Source organism: Perca flavescens, chromosome 1 (genome assembly GCF_004354835.1).
Source record: "Perca flavescens isolate YP-PL-M2 chromosome 1, PFLA_1.0, whole genome shotgun sequence".
In the NCBI taxonomy this organism is placed as follows: domain Eukaryota; kingdom Metazoa; phylum Chordata; class Actinopteri; order Perciformes; family Percidae; genus Perca; species Perca flavescens.
In genome coordinates, this window is record NC_041331.1 from 34459609 (window position 1) to 34479742 (window position 20134).

At 41.0% G+C, this 20134-nt stretch overlaps 1 protein-coding gene across 5 annotated transcripts in view; it reads left to right on the forward strand.

Annotated features, from left to right (window-relative positions):
- Positions 1–20134, forward strand: part of chd9 (chromodomain helicase DNA binding protein 9) — an 81848-nt gene that overhangs the window by 11847 nt on the left and 49867 nt on the right. For 4 of the 5 annotated variants that reach the window (XM_028585851.1, XM_028585874.1, XM_028585867.1 and 1 more), the window contains exon 3: positions 16289–16695. In XM_028585851.1, coding sequence (XP_028441652.1) covers positions 16289–16695 — 407 coding nt within the window. Of the gene's footprint in view, positions 1–14182; positions 14392–16288; positions 16696–20134 lie in introns of those variants that run through there. The other variant, XM_028585882.1, reaches the window with a different exon arrangement.

Genomic DNA, 20134 nt, shown 5'->3' on the forward strand with positions numbered 1-20134 from the left:
TTAACTTTTCCTGCTACAGATTTCCCACCTTGGTCAGAAAACGCATGGGAGACACTTTGTTTCTCTCACTATGACTTTAGAGTCGGTACTCGCTCCAAAGCTAATTGCCGTCACTCTCTCAATTCTCCCTCGCTCTATCACCCACTCCCCACACACACGCATGCCGGCTCGATGCACACACCAGCGCACAAGTATAAACATCAGGCCACTTACGTAGGCTACGGCGAGAGCTCTGGTGTTTACATGGCTCAGGTGTTTACATGGCGTTTGAGAAACCAGGGTATTGCCATAACCCGAAATATAATCAGTTTTTTTGAACTGCATGTAAACACACTGATTGTTCAGTTGTTCTATGTTGCCATTCAGACTTGCTTTCCCTTTTTAGAGCCAGGTGTTTCATATGTTATTTCAGCATTGCTGCATTTTCATCTGTTCTGGTAAATTTGTACCCCTTTTCCCTTATCGTGACACACGTATTCTAAATGATTGGCTTGGCAATTTTTTGCCCTGCTATTACACTCTGCTGTTTTTAATTTTTGTATCAGACCCGAGGCTTCAAATATAATGGTGCCTCCTCTCTGCCTGCCTGCATTGCTGGTTTAGATTTATTATCTTACTGGGTATTATTGCTGCTCAACCCTCTATACCTTGCCTTGGCCTCTCAACTGTATCGTGAGTATGCAAATTAGGATCTGTGTGCTCTTGCAAGTAGGGCCGGTGCGTTTTTGTGTAATATGCAAGCTTGGTTGCTTCCTGACCTCTCTGAGGTTTATATAACTTCTAGCCAACCAGCCGGCCAGACTGGGCAGGCAATGCCATAATCAGCTCTGAAACTTGACACCATACATCACCCCAGCCTTCACCCCACCACACACACACACACACACACACACACACACACACACACACACACACACACACACACACACACACACTTTGCACATAAACAAACAAATATCCTTGGGAAACCTGCTGCTTCTGTGGCCACATTGAGCTAGACTGTCTCATTCACACACTTTCCCTGATCACCTCCCCCAACCATCCATACACTATATTTCTTTTTTCTTTCTTTCTTTCTTTCTTTCTTTCTTTCTTTCTTTCTTTCTTTCTTTCTTTCTATTCCACCCCACCCACTCCTCCCTCTCTGGCTTGCTCGCTATGTCAAGTGTTCTGACTGGTTGCATCCGGCCTCATCAGCCTGTCTGGAGGCCTGCCAGATAAGGGCGGGGGATAACTAAGGGTCAGAGGTAAACAGGAAGTCAGGTGGTCCTTGCTGTGGGCGGAAGGGGAGGGCTCAGTGGAGGAGGAGGTGGGGGAGGAGCTGGGTGAGGAGTTTGGATTGCGTGTGTCAGGAGCATGTGGGAAAGCTGCCAGCCCAAACTGTCAGTAGGTCTGAATTTAAAGTGTGCTCTTTTATTCTGCTTTTCTATCCTTCCTTCTCTCTATTGCCTCTTTCTCCTGGGATTAAATGGCTTTGAATATTTTTCTGGGGTGTTTACTCAGTGGTCAAATGTGGAGGTTTTTTGTGTGTATGTGACTGGAATGCAAGGCTTTTTGGTTGTGACGTGAGGCAACTTCCTTGAACTTGTTAACCTTTGACTAGCGAAGAAGGGACAGCTGGGTGGTTAGACTACCACAGTATCTCAGGGTATAAAAGTACTTACTCTCTTGAGGAAGACTGCATGAAACTCACTTGTGAATTAGCATCCGTGTAGTGTGCAACACAGGAAATTACAAAAGGCATGAAGGGGTAATGACCCCTTTGCCCTTGTGTTTACAACTGACACCGTGGTTGTCGTATTGTGGTAAGAGGGAGGGATTGTCTGAGGAAATCTTGGAATAAAACCTCTTAATACGAAGGAAAGCTTGAATAAAGCTAGCAAGAGTAAAGCTAGTTGAAGTTACTGTACCTGCAATAGGTTTGTCCTACTGTTCCTCTTGATATGTGGTTTCTTTACCACAGTTTGACTTTGACAGAAGTTGGCTTACTGGTTACTGATTTGTAAGTTTAGCAAACTTGTGTGTGTCAGTAGGAAGTCCTTTGCTAGTTGCCATGGGCGCCTATGTTGCAGGTCCAGTCTTTGTCTGTTGAAATGTTATGCTTGTGTTTTACAATACTCTTTCTTTTGACGGGGCAATTGACTGACTTGGTTTTTATTTATTTATTTATTTTTCTTTTTTTTTATGGATATAGAAAGACAACAAGGGGATCCAAGGGATAACATGTAAAAGTGAAAAACACTTTTTTCCAACATGGTCTACTTAACTTGAGAAGAAAGTTCAAACTGGTACTGTATGTCATAATATATCATCACTCACTGTGTAGTGAGTCAATTTCGAATTAAAAAAAATGGAATTGTTGATGCTTCCACGCCCCCATGTCACGTCCGGTCGGCTTGCCAAGCAGAAAAAAAAAAAACGTAGCAAAAAACACACGTGTAGCCTGCTCAAGGTAGTCCATTTCCTGATTGATTCTACCACTACTCCAGTTGAGGCGCTAATGAGCTCGATTACTACACACACACAGTAGCAGAAGAAGACCAGCTACACACAACGGAGCATACACCGATCACACTCAGCTTGAGCGAAGCGCTGACGGCACGAACGAGGTAAAAAAACAGGAGTGAGTCAGTTCATTCTCCCGGTTCAGTGTCACTACTCGGGTTAATTAACCGGCTCTTCGGTCCGTTCGTCAACACACGTGTTGAAGTACTGCGAGACAAAAAAGCCGCAGTTTGCAAGCTCTGCTATGTGCGTGTGCCATATTCTTCCACTGGAGCATGACTAACATGGCAGTTAATCTGTGTGGTATATGCTAGGGATGGGCATTCAATTGAATTTTCTTAGTCGGTCGTCGGGAGAATTAACGATCGACTATCGATTTAATCATTAATATTTTTATATTAAAATTCATTATTTATTTAACTTTTTATAAATTTAAAATGCAATGAAAATATGAAAATACAAAAATACAGCATGTTTTTCCTCAATGAAATCTTAATTACAAGAAGAACAACTAATGGCAGTTAAACTGGAGGATATAGATTTTAGATATATGCGCTGAGTTTATGCTAGGTTGAGACTGAGAGCAGGATGCATCGCGGCTGCCACCAACATTAACCAGGGTCGGGTGCACTTTGTTCAGTGGTAGGCTATGAGTCGTGGCCGTGTTCTACTTATACACGGCATCTCCGTGTTTGCAGTGAACAATCAATTTTTAATCAGAATGGTCCCACGCCACACTTCGCCGTGTCCTCTTTGAAATCGAAACGGAAACTCGCAGCCGTAACGGAGTATGGAGTCAAATATTGCCCCCAGGTGATAAAATGTTGAATTGCTGCCACACTGTGGAATTCATTTAATTGCTTCAAGACTCACACTACACAACGCAACCAGCATTAGTTTAATTGATAACTAATTAACGTGATCAACGAAATTCTTAATAATCAATTATCGATCGTCGAGTAATCATGCCTTCAATGCCATAGAATTGAAAATGTAATCGAATCGAGGATTTGGAGAATCATGACACCCCTAACATTGATTGTAGGATTTACCTAATCAATCGCCTGTTCAAGAAGTCCTCTACATTATTGACACAATTTCTGGTCCTTTCCTCAAAAATTTTCCATTAATTTATTTATTCTAACTTGCTTCATAGCGCTTTGCAAAAATGTATTTTTAATCTTGAGAATGATTAAATAAGTGTCATACAGCAGTCATTTGAGAACCGAGCCCATCTTGGTATTTCTGTGCAGGTTTCCTTGGCTTAGAGGAGAAAATGTGGCTGGGCTCCTACTGTATACCTACCATTAGTGTTGCCACACACCACCACCCATCAAAACCAGTGTAGTCCCTGCTACCTTAATGGAGTTTTTTATCGTGCAAGCATGTCTGTAGTTGAAAGTGCCTTCACTTTGCTGAATGGGAAATTATTCACAGAAATCAAAGATTTGGAATTAGGGCTGCTCCCTTTTAGTCAATTAGTCGACTAATCGGTCGTTTTGGTCTTAGTCAACTTCGATTTCTTTAGTCGATTAGTGTAGTAGACATGTTTTTATGCTTTTTTTTTTTTCATGCTGAATGACTTATTTCCAAGAAACGTACGAGCACATCTCTGGTAAACACAAGAATTAAAGTGGTGTTTTTGCATGACTCTTTGCGGAGAAACTCAGATTTACAGATCTGTCGATTTAAATCCACTAATTGATTAGTCGATACAATTAAATGAGTGTTAGTCGACTAAGAATTTCTTCAATTGAGCACAGCCCTATTTGGAATATCATTTTTGTTTAGCTTTTTTACGTAGTACCCTTGCTAATAAAGTACTCATAGTAGGTTTCCAAATTTGAAAGCCTACAGATTTTTAGTGTTTATTCAACCATTAAACTAACTTTTAACATTCATTTAAAAAAGATTTTAAGAGAGATACAACAGATCCAAAAAAAAGTATCCACAATGTGCCCTGTGTATCACTGCCCATTGTGTACTATTGTTGTGTAGCAGACATATTTTTGAGGGTATTATCTGTTAAGTGTTAAAATGCAGGTTAAATTAAATGTGAGGAATTGCCAGTCAAAATGTTACACTTTAATTGATGTGCAACTGAAAATATGACATTTCACTGCATAAAATCTGAGTTTAAGTCTGGGTCTGATTTTAAAAAAGAAGACCCATTTGAGTGCATAATTTTTATGTTGATTTGCAGCGAATCGTCCAGAAGGTATAGCTGCACACTTCCAAAACTCTTTTTAATCTGGGGTTATTGAAGCAAACCGTTGAGATAAAATCTTATCAACAGCAGAGCGTCTTCAAACTTGCAGGTGCAGTCTGAATAGAAGCCAGGAAGCAGTTAAACTGGGAAAGTAAACTGAACATGAAATGTCTGACTTTGGGATTAATAAACCAGTTATGTCACCAAATGGTTTCATTTTAGCTAACCTTTTCTATTAAAACTATTGTACTTTGAGTAAGTGTTGAAAAAGTATGCTAAAATATAAATTAAACTAATGTGCCCACTGGGTTGTAGTTTTACACGAAAAAGACAATTTTACTCAAGAACATTCTCTCTCTCTCTCTCTCTCTCTCTCTCTCTCTCTCTCTCTCTCTCTCTCTCTCTCTCTCTCTCTCTCTCTCTCTTTTCATACATGAAATTAGCTAGTTTTTTTTTTTCTGGTCACGTTTTTAAGTACAGTTGCTTTCATGAACAGCATTAACTTTTCTTTATTTTGTATTTCTTTGTCATTACTTGCTCTTTGTCCTTTCTGTCTCACAGCCTGGCAGTCACTCTGATTGTCACATTGATTGGCGTTACAGAGTAGCCTGGTTAACACCAGATGCTTCTCAGCTGTAACTGAGAGTGGGTCTGGGAAAGGTTCATTGACAGTTCATTTCCAAAGGGGCGTCACCAACGGACGCCACTCAAATGCCTCTGGGCTCATTGGATAGTCCTTCAACCAATCAGACCAACGATACGGGTGACGCTTTTTACATCCAACAAAATAAATGTGATTTTGGTTTGGAAAAAGAGACTGTGTCTCTGTCCGTGTGTGCGTGCGTCCTTGAGAACTGTAACTCGTATACTGTAACTTATGTTGTCCGTTAATTATAGCACTGACCGGTATAAAATCGGCATATGTCAGACTGACCTGTCGGTCCCTGGTCTTGGTGAAGCACGGCTTCGGTAGCCGTCATGTTGAATGTAAACAAAAAGCTGCTCGCCGTCGCTGCGCTATCCTCGTCGCGTAAAGCCCGCCTCAACGGTTGTGATTGGTGTTAAGCCCGCCTCAGCGGTTGTGATTGGTGCCTCAATTTTGAGGACATTGGAAATGGGTTTGAATGGGCTCTTCGCCAGACTGACCTGCAGAGCAAATCTCAAATTTGCCAGAAGTTCGTCAGGGTTTACCCAGGCTAGTTACAGAGCTGAGTTGACTTATAAATGTGGACGGCCACAATTTGATGAAATGCAGCAACTGAAGGATACTGACGAAAATCCAGTCCATCTTTGACAGCAACAGCTGTGGAGAAGTGTCTATATTTCCTTGTGTCCACCAAATAAGCAAATACTCATAATCTCATAATAATAATCTGACAGAATGGCCTCTTCCCCATTTTTTTAATTGATAATAAATTTAACAAGGCAAATGGTGAAAACTGTTTTTTTGTTTTCTGTTACGTTGGTGAAACATTTGTTACAGAGGGTGCACTGTGCATTAGGCACGTTGAATACTGTATACAACTCCCTGTACAATCTCCGCTCTCCTCCATGGTTCGATATATTTTTGAGATCTGTGTATGATGCATTTTTCTACTTATTTACTGGTTCTCCATTTCAAAATATTTCTATTATTTTTACTTACCAGAAAACCCCAGCATTTTAACCCACAGTTTTAGAATATTTTGTTATTTTATAAAAATTATCCTTATATGAATGGGTTAAAGTTGATTCTCTTCATTGTGTTTTCTTTTTGGGTGGGAGAAAGCCTGTCTGCCTGGCCTCTACCATTCCAATGGAGATTTATGCCACAGACACCTGCTTCACACTGAACAGGAGGTAGAAATCAGACCAGGAAAAAAACAATCCTTGCTTCATGTCCTGAAGGCTGCAGGTTGACTGTGTGTGTGTGTGTGTGTGTGTGTGTGTGTGTGTGTGTGTGTGTGTGTGTGTGTGTGTGTGTGTGTGTGTGTGTGTGTGTGTGTGTGTGTGTGTGTGTGTGTGTGTGTGTGTGTGTGTGTGTGTGTGTGTGTGTCAATAATGAGGTGTGTGTGTAAAGGTCTTGCTGTATTCCCTTCCACCTCATGCCTTCCTCTTTCCTCACCTCACTCTCTGTCTGGCTCTTTTCGCATCCTAAGGGACCTCCTCTCAGCTCCACTCTTCAGTTTGCACCGATGTTCCCATTAATGAATGGCATCATCTGGCGTGCTTGTTTTGCACAGTTCAGCTTCACTTCTCTGCCTGGTGTCTGAACTGCTGTGCTGTCTCTGATTCCAAAAGCACCCCGTCATTACTCTGTACAACCACAGTTAAAAAAAAAAAACGCCTCAAAGAAGGTTCGGGATTTTGTATGTGACACATCATGTGAAGTGCATAAAAAAATAGAACTGTTCAATATGCAAAACGCATTTAATTCCTCTGGGGTAGATGAATCATACCACATCTGCAAAATTGTCACTTCTTTAGAGGCCACCTGTCCTGCTTTCAAGTCCATATTTTTGGTTATTGGGAGAATAGTCTTGTTCAAAGAAACAATCAAATACTGTTAAATAAGTCATGGTTAGTGATCAGTTTAGATTTGTGAATGAGGAGACCCCTATATTTATTTCAAAGCATTATTTAAATTTATTGCAACATGGATCTTATTTCCATAGGTTTGGTCATTGTTTCTATTGGTTATGATGACTTTGTATGCAGTAGTAATTTCTGAGATCTGGGAAGCAGGCAACATCTATTACTTTTGTACTCTGTTTTCCTGTACAGTAAGGAACTGTGGCTGACATTACTGGTGTGGCCACTTTCGGTTTTACTTTCACATTAGGTGGTTTAGATAATCTGGCTAAACTGTTGGCTTTTTTTTTTTTTTAACAACCTCTTCAATCATCTGAATGCTTGGGTCACGTTCCCTGTCGGACTTCACTGTTGCTTTGTTGTCTACAAAAATAAAGTCCATGTTTTAATAAACTAGAATTATCATTTGTTTGCAAAAGCTTTTAAAAAAAAATTCCAGTAAATGTTCTACTGATGTTTTCTATCAAATCAACAAATGTTTATGTTAAAAGTCAGAACTGCCAGTATCCTATGTGATAGCTATACAAGTCACCTTCCCAATACCTTGACTACCTCTGAATAGATTCAAGTACAAATATTTTATTTAACACAAAAGAGACCTGCATTGAGAGCAGTGCGTGTTTGAACAGCAAAGGGTGCACAATGGCAGTGCTGGCATGTAAAATTTGGGAGTCGGCTACTTATTGTGAAGGGTGACCCTCTGTGGATGGATGGCCTCTTCCTTTCACTTTGGCTCATGCTTGCTAGTGCATGCACACAGTGGTAGCCCTTAAAATATCATCTTAAATCTTGCTAAGTGACTGCCCTCTGAGCTGACACTTACAGATACAAGAAGGACAGATGCCCTAGTTAGAATCGGTGCCTGCTCTTCTCAGTCATCGGACCTAATTGACACAGAGCTAGGCTATACTCTGTATTCTGCACAACCCTCAAACCCAACTCCCAGCTGTTATTTTACAGGGGTTAGTGAGAAAATGAGCATCATGAGGATGCCAAACCAAGACACAAAACGGAGGTCAGGCTCCATAAATATATGTTGTAGTGTGAATTGTTTCTTACTTATCTAACTTCATCTTTGTATTGTCCTGATGTTGGTCAAATGCAGAAAAAACATCCTGGTATTTACACTAGACTGATTCAAATAGGACAGACACTTAAAGGTGATGGCAGATGTCTTCTCTCTTTACCATGCATTCCTGCCCTCTCTCCTCACAGTCACCCCCTAGTGTTAAATTCGGTCCTAGCCAGATAACTAGATACAACATGCTGCACTTGTAACACTTCACATGCACTCATGAACCTTGTTATTAGCTATAGGAATGGCTCGCTGTGCTGAACTTGATTAAATAAGGGAGTCAGTTAGCTGACTGCATAATGGCGAACTAATAGTCTGTTTTTGTTAAAGCCTGTTGGATTAGAGTTGATTGGGAGTGCTGCGGGGCTGTAGTGGTGAGACCCTGCTATAGCTGGATCAGTTGGTTAATTGTATCCAGTGCACTAGTTGCTGTATTTGCACCGTATTAACTTGTTAAGATTACTGTGTGCGTCAGAGAGGGAATATATATGTGTGTGTGTGTGTGTGTGTGTGTGTGTGTGTGTGTGTGTGAGAGAAAGGATAGATTTTTTTTTGTCTGCATTTGTGATTATGGTCCTTTTGAGCTTTATGTGTGTCAGTGTTTAATATAAATATCTCAGGAAGACCCACACACTGCTAGCAATGTTTTATCTCCTGAGGTCAATGCAGTTGTCAGACTTGCACTTTGCTTACTACTTCTTCTTACATTTTGGGCTTATTTATTTTATTATTATTAATTTATTTATCAAGGACAATGCAGAGCACATTATTACATACAATTATCATAGTCAAGCCATAACAATGTGAGTAGATGTGTTTCATAAAAGGTTTCTAGCCAATTTTCAACCCCAGTCCTTAGTCAGGCCTTTCTAAAAAGTTAATCCAAATATAATTTTTTTAAAAGATCTACATAGTGTGAGTTACACAATCATGCAGCTACAGTTCTATCTGGTCACAGTGGAGGAAGCCAACCTGTAGTAATAATGCTCTCTTGGACTTTCAGCAGCTTCTCTAAAGGGCACCATGCGCGGCCCATCTACTGTTCTCTAAGCCCTGAATAAAGGATCATTAATGCATGGTGCTGTATTTAATTGGTTGAGGAAGCATTGCTGTGCATCTTGTCTCCTTTCATTTATCAACCCTGCCGCTGCCTAACACTAGTATGGCTGCAAACTGACCTGTAGCCTAAGGCTTAATTAGAAGGACCTAATCTTTTCGCACCTAGACTTAACGGTGCAATCAGTGTATCATTAACAAAGCTATAGGTATGAGATCTAGTGATGGGTAAGACGAGGTGTTTTTGTGATGTTTTTATTTCTGTAAGAAACACTGAAGGCCAAGCCTATTCTTAGTAAACAACACTGAGAAACATTTTCAAGAAGTGTCTAAGGTTCAACCAAAGTTGGAGGCAAAAGTGATCAGACTTTGTTTATTGTTTTTTGGCATCTATAGTATTTTGTGTTAGAGCTGTAGAAGAGGGCACTGGTGTATGAGATCCAACACAGTCGGCTGCAACACAGCGTATCACTCACAAATTAACAGCTGATTAGCAAAGTCATTTTTTGGATCTGTAAGACTGTGCATGAATGCTGCATTCTGGGAGCAAAAAATACTATATTAATTTATACCTTTTGAGTGGGAATCATTCTTCTGACATTAAGATAGATCAGAATTGCTCCCAGCAAGCAGCGGTCTTGCGCAGTCTTACATATAATAAAAAAATACTTTGCTAATCAGCTGTTAATATGTGAGTGATACGCTGTGTTGCAGCCGACTCTCAAGTGTTGGATGTCAAACCACCACAGATCAGATCTGAACCTGTGAGAAATGCTGCTCGCTGTCTGATGGATGTTCATTTTGAATGAGAGAATCCTATGGTGCATTATTTTGTTAACAAAGACTGTTTTTATTTTGATAATTGATAAGTTAGATGACAGAAAATGAATTATTGTATCAATAGTTAATAATTGATTATCTGTTATGATGCATTCATGCATCCCTTTCATATCATGTAGCCTAAATAAAAACTTAAAGGATTATTGGCCACTGACCAAAGAAAATAAACTGAAGACATTGGCTCAACTTCTGGTTACCTTTTTTTTTTTTTTTTTTTTTTTTTAAATGTGTTGATGTTTTGCAGATAATAGCAGAAAAGCAAAAGGTGTTGGCCAGAGAATTTGAGCTAAAATATCAACCAAAAAAAAAAGACATAATATTTCTAACCGGGTCAGCAGCTAGAGAACATTATCCAGGATTTTGTGTGGATGTGATGGCTTGCTCAAGGACACTACAGCAGGGTTATTCCCCAGTGCAAGCAGCATTATATAAACCAACTAGGGTTTTACCCCTTAATTGCAAATGTTTAAAACTGAAATCAAACATGTGCATTGTCTACAACAGTATAGGTGCATAATAGATCAAAAGGCCTTTTTATATGATAATGTTGCTATTAACACTGGGTGACATTATATTTCAGTTGGCTATGGGTTTCATCTGTGTATGGGAGTAGCAGCTAGCTGTAGACTCTTAAGCAGTGGTGGGTGCTAGCCATCTTGTCATTTTCAGTCAGGGCATTGCTAGCGCTCAACTCTCATTTCCCTAATGGTGAGTTAGTGGAGACTCTCACTGTAGTACAGGCAAGAAATGAGAGCGGTGGCGCACTAATACAGGCCCTTTGATGAGGTAGTAATGGAGTGTTCAGAGACAGACACCTGTGCCTCTGCAGCCACCCTACCCCTCCCTCTATATCTCCCTCTGTGGACGCGCGCGCACTTTTTTTTTCTTTTTTCAACTCTCTTCCTTTCACCAGCGCTGCTACTCCCCTCCCCTTCCTCTACTTCTCTTCCCTCCCTCATCTGTCCTTAAAGATAGCCACTCCCCCTCATACAGAGCCGACAGGCTTCTTTGCATATTAACTGTTTAGTGGCGAAGGAGCAGTGGCTTTGTGACATGTGACCGTTGAAGCATGTGTATGTTGTTGACTACTATTCTCTTTTCCTTTGCCGTCTCTTTGCTCTTGTTCTGATCCACGCACACAAACAAACCTTTCCATGAAAACATTTTTAACAAACATTTAAAAAATGTTTTATCACTAACAGCAATGTATGGTAACTAAGTATTTCTGTTTTAAATAAGATGTTATTTGATGTCTATCAAATCTTACCTATTTTACCCATCAAATAGTCTGTAAGCAGTGAGTTATTTGGATAGTAGATGGCAATTTTTACTTGTTTCTTTAAGCATAATTTTTCCACCTTTTTTTACAATGGAAAAGCCATTCTGCACTGCAACTGAGGTTGCATAATCATTTGCACTTAAGGCAGGTGCAGTTATGCAGACCTCCCTTTTGTTAATTTGTCTGACAGTTTATTAGAAACCATTTTTGTTAATTTGTGCTTACAAGTTTTAACACCAATTGCACTGTTGATGTGCTTTTAGTACAAAGCTCATCCTCAGGGACTGTACCCTGGTGGGCATTATCTGACAGTGGATTTGTTTAGCTTGGAAAGGACACTGTTGCTCAGCTCCCGGTAAGCGTGTGGTCTGCTTTTAAAGTCCAAACTCCAAGGCCTGGCATGGCAGGTGGATCTGATGCCTGCAAGTGCACACACTTGGAAAAGACATTGTTATGCACACATGGCAGTCATCTCTGTCTATGTAGGAGATATAAAGCTGTAAAATGTAAAAATACACAAACCACATACAGATATATAGTGAGAGAACTTCCACTGTCATTCCTGTGTGTTGGCAGTTGTCATCTCACTAAACTTTTAACCTCCCCTTCTCTACTTACACACACACATTCACTCGCAAATACACATTTTAAACAAGGCTGTCCACACCATTCCAGTTGTTTAGTTGCATATAACTTTATTTAGGTTATCAGTTTAACATGCAATGTAAAGCCATATTGTGTTGTAGCATACACACTCTCACCCACATATTTCACACCATGCTTGAATAAACCTACAACAAGTAGTGTAGTTTGCTTTGGGCTGTGATAGATCAGAATGGAACAATATGTTAAGTCGTACTGAAGTTCCTGCCTGGAGGTCAGGCTCTTGTCATGGAAGCACACAAAAGACATTTCATATTTACCAAAATAACACATTTTTGTTGTTGCTTATTAAGATTCATGTTTTATTTACTAATCCTTTTTAAGTCAGTAGCATGTAGTAACCTTAACTTGTCAGGAGATATGAATTGACATTGTCAAAAGCACACTCCTTCCTAGCGCCGTGTATGTGGGCAGTAGTCTTGGTAGCACTGGGCAGCTCACATGCCAATGTTTGCAGCTGCATGAAAAGTCAACAGGGTGTTGACTGGGAAAGAAGCCTGTTCAGCTGATTTTGCACTGTAAATAAATATATAAAAGCTGATGGGGTGACTGTCAGTAACTCAGGCCTGACCCAGTAGTGCTGTGCACTGTTCCTGGCTTCAGGCCAGCCGTGTGTCTGCATAATTCCCAATACCATGTGCCAGCTGGTACACATGGCCCCTGCCTTCATCATGCGGTCAGGAGTCCTCTGAAAGGCGGGCTCACTCTTCCTAGATCTGTTCTGGCGCACAGGAAGCACTGCATTTCTTGGACACATCCCAGTTTCCCCTCTCGGAGTTTCTTTTCAAGAGTCATAGCAGAGTGACCAGGCCTTGACCTCACAAGTGCTTGAACTCACCACTGGAGAATAAGTGCCGTGTAGGCTCAGCTGCATGTTTTTGGTATGGTTAGGGAGTAGAAGGTCTGCTATATACTGTGTTTATTTCTTAATGGTTGCAATTTTGTGTGCAGTTTGTATTAGGAATAGATTTTTAGCCTTTGGGAAATTGTTTGTTCATTTAGACCTTTTGTATGATACTGTTCCATAAATAAATCAGCATGTCATTGGCAGTAACTTATATAGGGACAAAAAAGCTACGATGTTGACAATCTGTGGTGTGGGCGAAATCCAGTACTTTGGGGGTTAAGTTGTGAAAGTTAATGTAATAACTGCTAGCACCATCTGCTGGCCTACTTCCTTACAAAGAGAGAGAGAGTGAGAGAGCTAGTGAGTGAGCGAGAGAGAGAGAGAGAGGGAAAAACGAGTCTGGGTTTTAACGACATCTCTAATATTCATGCTGATGCATTTTGCTGCTTTGTGCTTTCATTTTCCGCCGCTCTGCCTGCCAGACCCTCAAGCTCGCCATACACGCCCCAGCCAGGGAGAGGGGAGGGCAGCGAGTGAGAACGAGGAAAAAGACAAGTGGGAAAAGGAAGAAAAAACAACCGGCCAAACAAGCAAGCAAGCTAACACAAAAGCCTTTTTGTGTGTATTAAAAGGAGGAACCTACCTTATCCTGGCTGGTGAAGAACACGAGGAGAGGTTCAAAAAGGGAAACGGCAAAGCGGAAAGAGCAGGAAAGAACAAGAAATAAGAGGCAGAAGGCTACGAGAGGCATAGAGGGCGCAAACGAAAGGAAGGCGGAAAAGGGAATCAATGAGAGGGGAGGAGAGAGGAGCCAGGGGAAGGCAACTCTGACACACATGCACACAGAGAGAGAGAGACTTGGGTAAAGCCAGACAACAGCGAAGCAGCACGCAGCAGCAGAATGAGAGCTTCCTGGACTGCCACGCACCTACTCTACCGCCCACATCGCTGCTCCCTCATCACCCTGTAAAGAGACAAACGAGGGTGAGAGAGAGGGAGAGAGAGAGCTCCCATGCGCTCCTCTTGAGCCCTGCCCGCTGGGGGAGGAGGAGACGAACAGCTTCAGCGCTCTTGCACTGCCTGAGGAGAAGAGCTGACCGGGGAGGAGGGGAGGCAAAAACAAGTAGAGAGAGAGGGAGGGGAGGGGGGGACACACGGCTCAAGGAAGTGAGAGAAAACGAAAAGGGAAAAGCGTGAGTGTTTGTAAGAGAAAGCGTGAGCGAGCAACAGAGAGAAAAATTCCGGCGAAAGGGCAAGGCTTTTGTTAGCCGGTTGGAAAGGGGGAGGAAAGAGGAAGAAAAAAAAAAAAAACCACCATGTCTACAGTGAAGAGGCCAAGAGGAAGGGTAAGTGAGCTGCTCTGAGAGCTAGGAGGGAGGAGGGACGAGGGGGAGGAGGAGGGGCCGGCAGGAACTGAACAACCTCCTCTGCTACTGGCTCATGCTGCACTGCCGCCATCTTGAACTCATTGCTGCTTTATTTTCCTCCCCTCCATACTCATTTGCTTTGCTGTGCTAGACCGTATCAAGGCACACTAGATTTACAGTGTTTTCTTTTCCCCACCCCCACTGTCTATTCATTCAATATTCTATTTCCCACCCTCTCTCCAAGCTGCCCTGCGCTGTAGTTATGTACAGTGTAGGATTTGTGTGTGTGCATTTGTGTGTGGGTATCCTCCATGAGTTGAACCTGTCAGTCACCAGAGAGCTCACTACATGTGGAAATGAGGGGGTGAGAGTGAGGGAAAGCTGGCCGGCCCAAATGGAGCTCACTCTACCTTTTCGTGGGCTGTAATGGTCCCTACCGTTTTCTACGTGCTGCTAGAGGGATTTAAATCACCGCAGTGCTGGCAGGCTGTAATTTCAGTTATTTATAGATGTATTACACAGCTGCAGTGCTCCCAGTTTTGGTGCATTTGATCGTTTCTCTCTCTCTCTCTGTCTCTCTGATGGATATTTTTATATTTTTCTTCCTCTTGCTGATTCTTTCATGTGCCCTCATGTTCTTCTGCTCTTGAGCATTACTTTCAAACCCCTCCCCCCCCCCCCTTTTTTACCATTAACTTGAATGAGAACATTCCAGCATGATCCAGTAAATTTCTTCCTAATAGCCTCAGCAGCGTTGCACACGTGAAAATCATAATGCAGCTTGTGTGTGTGTGTGTGTGTGTGTGTGTGTGTGTTTCCCTCCTTCTTTCCAAATGAATCGCTAGTTATTCAACTCCCTCCCCCCACTTTGTTGGCGAGGTTCAAGCTAATTCTCTTTATTTAGCTAGCAGTGTGGAAAAAAGCAACCGGCCGCGCCTGGGCCATGTAGGCATACGCAACACATTTTTAGATTAGGTCATCCATTTATGGGTTCCCTCTCCGCTGGGCTCAAGGCCTACCACAAGGCACTTGTGTTGTGTAGGCATAACCGCAGTCACACCATCTATTATTTACGTATTATCATGTATCAGCCAGGCTGGATAATTTATGTCTGAAAGGCTCACTGTAACCTGCCACATTGAGCCAGTGTTTACCGTACCTTTTGAGTAGCTTACTCCACCTAAAATAATTAAATTTGTATCAGGCTCTGAGAGTTTTCATGTCACATGGTTTCAAAGTTTCAGTTTCCTCCACCTGATCTAAATGATTTCTTGGGAGAAACACTCATGCTGAAGGTGTGCTGGTAGAATTACGTAGGAGGCGTAGAGTTGAAGTGAGCATCATGTAGAGCTAGACAGGTCCAACTCTCTCCCCACCCCCCCATCCCCCCACAGCACCTGAGATGAGGACAGCAATGAGCTCTGCTGTCTGAGAGGTTCACACAGGTTGTTTTCTGAATGTGTGATAGTTGCACCATTTTCTGTAAACGTTTGCTTATATTGCTCACCTATACATTGAAAATCAGATATATATAACACACTAAATATTTATTGCTGTTATTGTAATATCATTACATGTTGTATATTGCAAAACATAAAAGACATGTTTACTTTATTTGGCAAATTTGTGTTTTGTACAACATCCACTTCAGTCTCTCAACTCTGCTTCAAAGGTCAGGTGTCAACTTTTTAGGTTTTTGTGTCACTTGGTCCTTCTATAGCACATATAGCACGCCATCGGAGTTTTGGTTTGTGTCATCTACAATAGATGACATCATGTCTGTTATATTTGTCTTAAAAAGGATTTATAATTCATTACAATTCAATCACTACAATTCAATAATTTCTTCTTTTTACTTTTCTCCCTCTTTACTCAGCCTCGAAAGAACGCTAATGGTCCTGGTAGCCAGGTACGGGTCCTCAGTCCCCCAATAAAGAGCAGCTCATCGTCCTCCTCCTCGTCCTCATCGTCGTCACCCTCATCCAGTTCGTCATCGGAGAAGAGGACGCCACGCAGGACGCATCATCAAATGGAGTCACCTACACAGGACAAGCAGGAGAAGGCCAATAGGATAATATCAGAGGCAATTGCTAAGGCCCGGCAGCGTGGGGAGAAGAACATCCCAAGAGTTATGAGCCCTGAGAGCTTCCCCAGCTCTTCCTCGCAGTACAAGCACCGTAAACGCGAGCACAAAGGAAACGGCAAGGCACGGCCTAAAGAGAAGAACTGTAGGAAGGCCTGTATTGTACCCTCCTCCAAGCCCAAGCAGAAGGCCAAGATTGGGTATGTAGTCCCAGCCGTTAATACTGTTAACCACTGAAATGCACCATCATTTGTTAAAATGATCCTGTAAGTAGAGATTTGATCAGGTCCTACCCTACCCAAAGCTATGTAGAATTTCTTTTAACACAACCCGAGCCCAAACCACTGAAGCATTTAATGAGCCTGAATGAACAGGTGACATATGCTACTGCAGTAGGTAAACACCCTGTCATTGTGCTGCCATACTTAAGGAGATGTATACACATTCAACCCAGAAGCAGAGCTGCACTAAACTATTGTTTAAAACCAATACATGTATTGATCATTAAATAGCATGCCAATAATAATGACAAATCATAGAATGAACAAATGGGACACAACATTTAGGTACTCAAATATTCAATTTACAGTGATAATATCCTTGTGAATGCAGGAAAATGCAGCAAAACAGTGATTTATTTTCTCAACATCAAAAAATCCTAACATAATTTCACTAGTGTTTTGTCAGTACTGAAAAAAAGTTTTTCTTCACTGCAAGACTTTTCCTTCGACATTCAGATTCTCTCAGATCCTCTTCACTTCATCCATTTTTTTTAGTTAAAATGCTTAACCTAGGGCAAACTGATACCAGTTACAAAGTACTGGCAGAACCAGATATGCAGATGTACAATGTTAAGACAATCCTTTGACTTCACTTTCACTTTCGCTCTGATTTAGGGGGAAACACTAAAAATAAACACCCTGATCCTATAAGCCTAAGGGAACAGCTGAGACTTTTTTTTTTTTTTTTTTTTTTATTAACATAAGATGGTATGACCTTTTGTGTTTTTAAATGTTTTATCTTAAGAGGCTAGATTTGCTGTTGTTCATTTGTATCTGACAAGCTGCTGAATCCCTGGGTCATTTCTCTCCATGATCTATTGATAGCCCCATGAATAAAATCTGAACTCTACTTTGAAGAAAGATCTATCTTGAGTCCAAGTTAGGTGTCCATTGAGTTTGAGCTTAGAATCTTAGCTCTATTACTTAATGATACAAAATTTGTGTTAGAAGGATGCTCATATTTATTTAGATTGCTTACACCTGCTGCCTGCACTGTTGTTGCCTTTACTGATTTAACCTGCTTTTGTACCGTTTGATTGTTATTATTTTCTGCCTGTGGTTGCCAAGATCAAAGTTCAACAGAATTTACAGCACGCCATAACGATAAACCAGGCTCAGTCACCAGCATAGACATGGGAGGAGCAAACAAAGGTCGCATTTACATGTGAGACAGTGGTGTCGAGTATATTCAGGCAAGTAGTGCTGATGTATAGATACCGTGATCCTCCTCCCATCCCCCTATTTAGCTGCTATAAGCAGTGTGTAGCTATAAGCCACACCCAACACAAGCTATTGAAATATCAGCTGGTGCAGATGTGTGGGCTGAGGCAGGGAGCTAAAGGAAAAGGGGCAATGTTTAGATACAGTAATGTCAGATTGTGCTGGTGGAAACAACTACTGTAGCGTTATTAGTTTTAACCATGATTGAGAAGGCTTTTTCTTTACACTTGGCATGAGAGCGACTGACAATGGTCAACCATAATATCTGGCTGGCAGCTCTGTTGATTAATAATCAGATGAGTGAGGCGGACGGGGAAAAGCTGTTGCAGATAATTGATTTTGATTTGAGAAAATTGTGGCAGTGCTGATGTTTGGGAAAATGGTGAGATGATGGAGGAATCAGTCATAGTGATACAGTTCCGCTAGCTTTCCAGCTTTAGTTGTATGTACATGTCTGGTGATGCGGACGGTAACTCAGGATTGGTCGTTTGTTTCGTAGCAGTTTTGATCATTAAATATAGGCTCAGATTATTCATGCCATTTTTACTTTGTGACAAAACATTTTGAGATCAGAAAACTACCTTTAGTAAGTGCACAACCAGATCCTTTTTTCCTTCTTGCAGTCATGGAGACAAAGCTAATAAAACTATCAGCATTTAATCAAATGCAATCCACGACTTGTTAGTCTTAAAGGGCAGCTGACAACTGGTCTGCATTCTGTCATTCTAATCAAATGTGTTACTGATAACAATCCTTGTCGTTACTAGGTAATGAGCTGTGTAACCCATTTTTTTTCAGTGTAACCATATTTGGCCTACATGCAGAAAAAGCATCAGATTAGGGTGCATGCAACATAGCCTGCGTATGGAGGCTAATATTGTGTCAGTCAACCTTTTATAGCATATATTACATCATGCGTTCCAGCCATTTTGAAACATCACATTTATTCAGTCTGGTCCGATGACAGACTGGCATAATCTTACAGAAATGTTTATATACACCATGACGTTTTATACTTGTTACTATTTGTTTAGTTTCTAAACCAATTCTAGTTAGGTTTCTCAACACAGACAAATGCTTTCGGTCTGTGGCGTTGGTATTAATGGTACTATGCTGCATTTTATTAACCTCTTTCAAGCATAGTAAAATCTAAATGATGCATTTGAACTTGTAACATATTGTGTTATTTATGCGGTACTTTCAGTGTATTTATGTTTTACATAGCCACAGTTGTAGATACTCCTTGGAATAATGTCATTTTGGAATACGTCTTGCATGTAGTGAAAGGCTTTTAAAGTTAAATTATTACCTCCAATTTTGCAATGGTGAGTAATATTTCAAGATCTTAACGAGTCAGGTGATAGGTGAAGGTGACAATTGATAATATGCACATTATCTTGACTGAGCCCCAGACCAGTCAGAATTGTGACAATTGTATAAAGTATGCTTGATTTTGACAAAAGCAATCAGGACAAATCTGAATATGACCCTGTAGCTTGTCCTGCTTAACAAAATCTGAATGTTGCAATGCTCCTTCAGTGGTTTCATATGTGTAATGCGGAATCTTTTCACAGTCCATTAGGATGTGGAATCGTTTACAGTTGTAGCACCTACTCGGTTCACTTGCCCTTTGTTTTAATTAAGAAAGAAGTTCAGATGTGTGGGGCCTTGGTGCAAACGTGGCAATGATGTATAACTGTCTGTTGTTGAGAAGAGGCTTGTGGGAGTGTGAATTTTTTGTCTGAGGTGTGAAGGTTTATAGCTGGCAAATGCTCATGCTAGTAGAGCTTTTACTTTTATCTAAGTAGAAACTGCACAATAACAAAACATACACAATTTGGAGCGGAGTGTCGAAAGAGCTGTACTTAATGATGAAGATTGAGGCCTCAATAACCAACATACATTGAAAAAAATATACTTACAGTAGTGGAATGCCCATTTCCCTTTTTTGTTTAAACCATTCCCTTTTTGTTAGAAATGATGATGGTGGTGATTATTATTATTATTATTATTATTATTATTATTATTACTACTACTACTACTACTACTACTACTACTACTACTGTAAAAGATTAGGATAATAAACCTTGTATTGTATTGTGTTCCGTAAAAGACAGTAACCTATCCAGCCAGTTCG